Raw genomic sequence first — 7,693 nt, 5'->3', positions numbered from 1 at the left:
CTCACCTGAGGATATTTTTCCATTGATTTTTAGGGAAGTTGGAAGAGAGAGGGAAAGACAGAGAGAAACACATCGATTGGTTGCCTCCTGCACAAGCCCCGACCAGGGCCTGGGCCGAGGAGGAGCCTGCAACCAAGGTACGTGCCCTTGACCAGAATTGAACCCAGGACCCTTTGGTCCACAGGCCAGTGCTCTATCCACTGAGCCAAACCAGCTAGGGATGGAAGTGTATTTTTGAACTCTACATGCATACAGATTGCCCGTCATTTCTGACATTCAATCTGACTCCAGAATGCTCAAGAATGAGTCAGGTGTGGTAAATTGTTCCAGCAAGTCACAAATGGCACATAGGTGGCACTAGTTACCACTAGATGCAAAGAAAGCCTGTTTCTTCTCTATCTGTGGAACTATTTTAAAAATGTGAAACCCTTTGGGCAGAATAAAGGGGGCAATCAGGATAGGGTGTGAGGTAGTAGATGATATGGATAAGGGACACCCATACTATTAATAAACTAGACAGATGTTAATATTCTACATAAGCCAAATTATTTGTCTAACTCATGCTACAGAATTAAAATTTGGGTCAACTAATGCAGACAAATAAACCTATTTCTTTTTTTTTAAAAAAATATATTTTATTGATTTTTTTACAGAAAGGAAGGGAGAGAGATAGAGAGTTAGAAACATCGATGAGAGAGAAACATCGATCAGCTGCCTCCTGCACATCTCCCACTGGGGAGGTGCCCGCAACCCAGGTACATGCCCTTGACCGGAATCGAACCTGGGACCTTTCAGTCCGCAGGCCGACGCTCTATCCACTGAGCCAAACCGGTTTCGGCAATAAACCTATTTCTGACATGTCTTGAAAATTATATACAAATGTTAAAAAGCATTCTAAAAGCAAGGTGTTCATTTGAACCCAACTTACCTGAACTTGTTTGCCCAACCAATCAAAGGCTATATATCCAGGCTTAGTCCTTAGTATTAAGAGCCCAAGAAGAAACTGTAACCCAATTCCCCAAAAGACAGGCCTCCAGTAAACCTATGCAGAAAGATGAAGAGATATTACTCATTAGAAAATGAATACTGAACTCAGCATCAATGCCCATAGGATCACTATTTCCTTGGAAGCTTCCCTCATGAGAGCAGCCTATGACTGGCTTTCTGTGGGAGGCCAAAGTGGTCCTGAGCAGAGAATCCCTTGATAGAATCAGACCTAAACATCTCAGGATTGCATTCTCTCTTCCTAATCCTCAGTTTGAAGGCTTCCGTCCTGGGAGAGTATGTAACTATTATGTCATGCTAAATTAACTTAGACACAAGAGTAGGCTTAGAAGGGTCATTAAAGGAGGAAGGACCTGGCCTTCCTACCATGCTGTTCATATTAGATATGTGCCATTACTTCCCCTGCCTGGAAAATGGAAAGGCAGAACATGACTTCTCTATGTGCCCAAGGTTTGTTGATCTGCCAATTTGTAAGTGAATTAAGTGAAATTCCACCCTGTTGAGGGGCTCTCATTTCACTGTAAAAGGCACCAATTAACTCTAATGCAGACCCAGAGAGTACAGCGGTAATGGACAATCATCTGCTTTCATTTTTGGTGCAGAGATGAGTGGCTTGCAAAGAACTATGGGATTGGAGGCATAGAACACAGTGGAGACGTTCACCAGAACATGGCAAAGAAGTGGAATCATATTAGGTGACTTTTTTTATTTCTTTGGTCAATCTTTCAGCCAGTAAAATATTCCAGAGTTGGCCCATATGAATCATATGCAAAAGCTTCAATGTCTCAGAATTCTCGCCCATTTAATGCGTTACAGGCAAGAAGGAGAATTGAATTCCATAAGAACAAAACAGTTCAAGGACAAAGTTTTGGGGTAAAACAGCCTAAATTTCAAATGGAAATTTGATAAAATGCAGAATTCAATGGTAGACTATTAGATTATTTGCTGGTCTGGGGAAATCTGGATAAAAATGGATGAGTTTTCTTTGTATGTGTGTTTCACAGGGGACGGTGGGGTACATGAGTAGCGATTGGACTTGACAGGAGAGAACATCTCACTGGTTGTGTAACTGAAAAATCTCTGGAAGTGAAAAATGAGAGAGCAACTGTACAATGAAAGTTCGGGGAGAAGGGTGCCCTAGCCACTTAAAATATAAGAGTAAGGTGAGATAAGTATTGAATAACAGTTCAATTCGCTCACACTCGTTAATCTGAGCAATTTACTCATGAGGGGAAAAAAAGGGAAAAGAAACAAAAAAGATCGATCACTTTTGTACTTACTTTGGTTGGGTATTTGGAAAATAGAAATAGCAGGATAATGTATACGATGAGCCCCCCGAAGGACACCAGCTGCTGCTGGCCCAGCTTGGCAGTGTCAAAGATCAGCCAGAAAATAACCCCCAGGATCAGCGAGCTCCAAATCACCCTAAGAGAACCAGCACAGAGGCATTGGCATCATGTTCTGTGCTAACTTGAAAATCTCAATCAGGCTAAAACCACCAAACAAAAACAAGAGCAACACACCCTGGCACCAGAAGTAGTGCTTCTAGACATTGCACCAGATCCTTTCTGGTTGTGGCTATAAAGGCAAATAGCCAAAATATTAAGCAACCTGTCTCCCTCACTCCACAAGTCTTATGGCTCTTTGCCGGTTCAAGGATCTATAAAGGGGTCAGAGAGGAGAAAGCATGTTTGGAGAGGGAAGTCTGGTGATTTCTTTGAGAGATCTCCTGGGAGTCCTCACCTCTGTTTTGGGAGATGGCTGAGGCGATACCTTTGAAGGGAGAACTTGAAATGTGTTCTCTGCAGTGGAGGGAACTTACCCAAGCCTTAGAGAGCTGGGTTTAGACTGGGTTATGACTCTCTGGGGAATCTGGCAGGTATGACAAGTCTGACTCATGACTTGGGTGGCAGAGCCAGAAAGGGTGCTGTGTTGGTATTGCACAATCCTGGTTTATTAGGCCAAGGATATGTGACATTTCCTAGTAGATCCTACATGGGCCATGCCGCAGAAAACTGGTTCTGGATCCTACCCAGTAGGGTCACTTGGAGGGAGAGGAGGTCCCACAGACAGAGACTGAGGGAAGAGCCCCGAGTGGTCACCTGCAGGACACAGGGTCCTATAGGAAAAAGTTGACTGTAGGAATTTACAGGATTTTCCTCCCAAGGAGGCCAGAGCAGGAAGCCACCTTCCCAAGTAGAATCAACCCATATACTGGACACCATTTTTTCATTTAGTAGCACTTGAAATTAAGGCAGTTTATAGGGACATTTGAACACATCTCAAATGAGTCATTGTCTTATCTAAGCTTTGATTTACTATTTGTAAAATGAAGGCATTTTAACAGATACCCCCTAGGTTACTTCTAGCTGCAATATCCCATAAATGAGGAAGCAATTTCAGAACAAACTTTTGAAACAGTGTTGGAAAAACTAACAACCCTCTCAACTGTAATAAGAGAACCAACTGCATTTACCACTTCAGCCAGAACCAATGGCTGTCCAGAAGTCTTCTGCCAGGAGATAGGAACTCATCAATTTGATGTTCATATTTGGCCATAAAGTGATCCCAGATCACAAAGAAGATGGCAACCACGGTGATAACGAAAAGAGGAAGGGCTCTGTGAAAATTCAGCACACAGGCTGCAATCACCATGGCCAGGTAGCCTGTCCAGGAAGCAAAGGCAGACAGTGAACATCACCAACACTGGCTGGAGACCAGCCTCCAGCGCTGATCTGGCTCAGCCAAGGGCAGGTTCAGTGAACAAACCACTGAACACAAGAGTGCTCCTCATATTCTTGATATGGCTATTGTCTCCTCTGATGATAAGTCCCTAACAATCTCACCATGAATGCCACGAGACCAGGGTCCTAGATCTTTTTTCCTTATGTAACCTTCTGAGTTCTTAAATCTTGATGCTTGGTCATCGGGTCTCCCACTTAGTACTAACCACCTTTTTCTGGTATCCATCCAGACTCAGAAGGTGAACTTCTGCCAGAGAAAATCCAGGTGTTGGAGCAACCACTGGCAAAAAGACATTGATTCACCTAGTTTGCAGCTCAGATTTTGCCTAAGCTTGAGTAGGAAAATTGCTAAGTGCCACAGAATCTCTAAAGGAAAGTGGTGGAGGTGGTAATCAAGGTGGCTGGGTTATTTTTTTGGAAAGGAGATTCTAGAATAAGAACAACAAGGTTTCCCATTAACGGTCAGCAAACAGTTTCGTTTGCAAGGTAAATTTGGCCTGCCACTTGTTTTTGTAGGTAGCAAGTACAGTTGTATTTGTATATTTGTATTTGTATTCTATAAATAAAGTCACCTGGGAACACAGCCAGGCATGTCTGTTTCCTTTTGTACTATGAAGGCAGAGATGTGTGGTTTTGATGTATGGCCTGTAAAATACTACCTGGCCCAGTTCAGAGGAAACTTACAACCCTGCTCTTCCCTGTTCAGGCTGTGTGAGCACCAGCAAAACCACTGCCCTTGAGGGTGCAGCATTCTTGGATTAATATCTATAGACTTGGGCAGTAGATTTCATGTTTTATAGATAGAGGTATTCTTTAAATGGGTGGAGCCCTCTGCTCTGGAGGGAGTGAAAACAAAAAACCTGCTCTTCTGTGTACATTGACCCTTGAACAACACAGGTTTGAACTGTGTGGGTCCACTTATCTACGGATTTTTAAAAATAAAATGTAAATGTAGTTTCTTTTCTTTAAGGATCTTAATAACATTTTTTTTTCTCTAGCTTACAGTATGTAATACATATAACACACAAATATGTTAATCGACTGTTTATGTTATTGGTAAGGCCTGGGTTCGTCAGTAGGCTATTAGTATAGTTTCTGAGGAGTCAGAAGTTAGATGTGGATTTTTTGACTGTGTGGTGGAGGATGAGGAGTGTTCGTGCCCTGAACCCCTGCATTGTTCAAGGGTCAACTGTAAAAGGTAGAAAAAATGCACACAAAAATAAAAGAAAAATGAACACAAAACAAAACATTTTTTTTTTTTTTAAAAAAAAGAAGGGTGAACTGTAGACAGTTACAGCTCTGCCTTCTGGCAAGAGGAATGGGCTATGTGGCCCTAGGCAGCTCCCAGCATTGTATCCACATAAAGCATCCATTGCTTACTTTTCCTCCTGCAAGTAGAGTCCTACCTGTGATTACCTTATTTTCCAGTTACTTGGATTTGGGTTGACCAACTTTCAAATCCACATCACAATAACAAAGGCCACAGAGTAGGTGACATAAATTAACTAAGTTAACCGGACAGGGAGCCTATCTGGATAGGTACCCCAAGCTGAGGCCTGCAATTCAGGGCCTTCTGGATTTGCTTCTCTGGATGATTCATGAGGTCCATGGGGAAGGAAGGATTTACTTCCTTTCCACAGAAAGCTCAGCATAATATTTGGGGAACCCTCAAAGAGAGACACTGATAACCCATCTCCTTTTGTTATTTACCTGCTAATAAGATGCCCCAGATGATATACCGAATGGTGGTTCTGTGTTTTCTACGAAAATCACAAACTGCATCATACTTCCTTGCCAGACACCTGCAACAACACAAAAACAAAATGGCAGGCAGAAGTAAATGCCAAGAAATGAAGTAAACCCGTATGCTACAGCTAGATGAGCCTTTGTAAATAAAGCAAGTAAACAAACAAATTTGCAAAGCGTATGTCCTACAAAATGGAAATGGGAAACTCATTTTATGGTAGGCTAAACTCAGCCATGGCTTGGATCCACCTTTGCTGAATGGATGTGCCAAGCACTGAAAACATGTTCCTGGAAATACAGCGGGGGAGATTGATAACTAACCAAAAGCTGAAAATAATACATAGGATGAGACTGTTTCTGCCTGGACCCTGAGGGCCTCCATTAGCTTTTAAGCCACCGTTATTAAATGTTGATAAAAAAAAAATCCAATGAACTTTCATCTCTTTATTTCCACAAAGTTTGAGTAATGTGGTGGTTCCCTGTCCTCGCTCACCACACCTGGTAGTGGGAAGCTGACAGACTTCATTGAGTGCTTGAAATGTAAAGCAGGATTCTGTGGATTTGAGAACTTTAACCAGTAGGTTGTTATGCAGCTTCCTCAGAAAGTTCTAGAATTGTTGGTGTGTCTTTGCTTCTGTTCAGGGCTTTGTTGCGGGGTGGTGGGTAGTGTGTGAGCAACGTGTGCATGTGATCACTTCTCGTGACCACCAGTGAGTGAGATTGGAGAGGCCACAGGGCTGGACCCACAACAACTGTCCTCTGCTTCTCCTGGGAAGCTGCTGGTCCCTCCACACCTGCTCTGAAGCCTGGCTTCCTTGCAGGTGCCTCTTTCCTCAACGCCACATCGAACGGAGGCCTCTCCTCCCACCTGAGGGCGGGCAGAAGGAATTTACTCACACGTGTAACCATTGCCACTTCCAGGCCATTGGATAGCATTTCTAAAACAAGCACTTCTTGTCCATGTAGAAGATCCCAATTTCCAGGACCTCAAAGGACACAGCTCCCTGCTGGGGCATCTCCCCCCTTGGTTGGTGCCTCTAGTTCCCTTCCTTCCAGCAGTAATACCCACGTATCCAAGCCTCAGCCCCCTTCAAGTTTCAGGGCACAGCTCAAGTTCTCGCTTCTACAAAGCCTTCTTGTATATGCTCAGACAGAGGCATTCTCCTGCACTTTGCCCTACTGTCTTTTTTTATTGTGTTTCTTATGAAGCCTTGATCTGACTGACCTCCTGGAGAAGAGAGTCCTATGGTGGCAGCATCTTGGACATTAGGCATTTGTTACATTACTGGATAGACGAAATGGGGGTGCATATTGCTTCTCTGGAGCAGTATTTTACAGCTGTGGGTGGGGACCCATTAGTGCGTTGTGAATGATAACCATCACTAAAAGCAATAGGACATGTCAGAGTGGATCACCTTTAGTGATGACAGCTATTATTTCAGGAGACTTCTGTCATTATGTATGTGTGTGAATGTGTGCACTGAGAATTAGAAACACTATTCTAGAAAATGTTGAGGTAATAGAAGTGCAGTAAAGACTAAGTTTTTACATCTAACTGAGGATAATGTATTAAATGTGGATATAGTGTTAAAAAGTAGCAGTGGTGGGGGGCAACATTTCATAAGGACACATCCATCTACTTTAGGTTGGATTTATCAGATTTTTTTTAATTGCAGGGAATGTGTGTAGTCCATTAAAGCAATCTGACACTGCATAAAATAAAGTGGCTAGAAATAGATGCTTCTGCCATTTGGTTATCTGGCTGAGCCACTTCCAACCGCCCCATGGTTGTCTCTGTCCCATTAACATTAGTGAAACCTGAGTTATCTGACCATCCTGGAGACTCTCAGCTCCCAGGGTCAGAGAGTCATGAAGTGCAAGGAAGGATGGAACTAAGCTCAGGTTTCTCAGGTGGTAAATATTTCTTGATGGGGTATATGTGACAAGATCTTTCAATCCTAATTCTGAACAACTCCAGAGATAGCCTCTGATACATAAAAGCAAAGTTCCTCAGAGACTTAGGAATTTAAATTAACTTTAAATCGGAATTTAGAAAATTGACAAATATTTGAGTCTTATATGATAGAGTACCAGATAATCTTGGACTAGGAATCAGAGGCTGAAATTGTAAGTTAGCTTTGTTCCTCTCTAGTTGACTAACCTTGAGTAAGTCACTTCTCTGAGCTTCATTTCCTGGT

General features: G+C 42.8%; 1 protein-coding gene across 1 annotated transcript in view; it reads right to left on the bottom strand.

Moving 5' to 3' along the window:
• SLC28A3 (solute carrier family 28 (concentrative nucleoside transporter), member 3) overlaps window positions 1-7,693 on the bottom strand; it is a 54,334-nt gene that overhangs the window by 18,857 nt on the left and 27,784 nt on the right. The window contains exons 4-7 of the mRNA XM_005868335.2: window positions 5,460-5,551; window positions 3,482-3,671; window positions 2,286-2,430; window positions 929-1,042 (exon numbers count right to left, since the gene is read on the bottom strand). Of these exons, the coding sequence (XP_005868397.1) occupies window positions 929-1,042; window positions 2,286-2,430; window positions 3,482-3,671; window positions 5,460-5,551 (541 nt within the window). The remainder of the gene's footprint in view (window positions 1-928; window positions 1,043-2,285; window positions 2,431-3,481; window positions 3,672-5,459; window positions 5,552-7,693) is intronic.

The sequence above is a fragment of the Myotis brandtii genome, unplaced genomic scaffold (assembly GCF_000412655.1).
Source record: "Myotis brandtii unplaced genomic scaffold, ASM41265v1 scaffold266, whole genome shotgun sequence".
NCBI lineage: Eukaryota > Metazoa > Chordata > Mammalia > Chiroptera > Vespertilionidae > Myotis > Myotis brandtii.
Note: the sequence above shows the minus strand (reverse complement) of the source record. Positions and strands in the feature narration are given on the sequence as shown.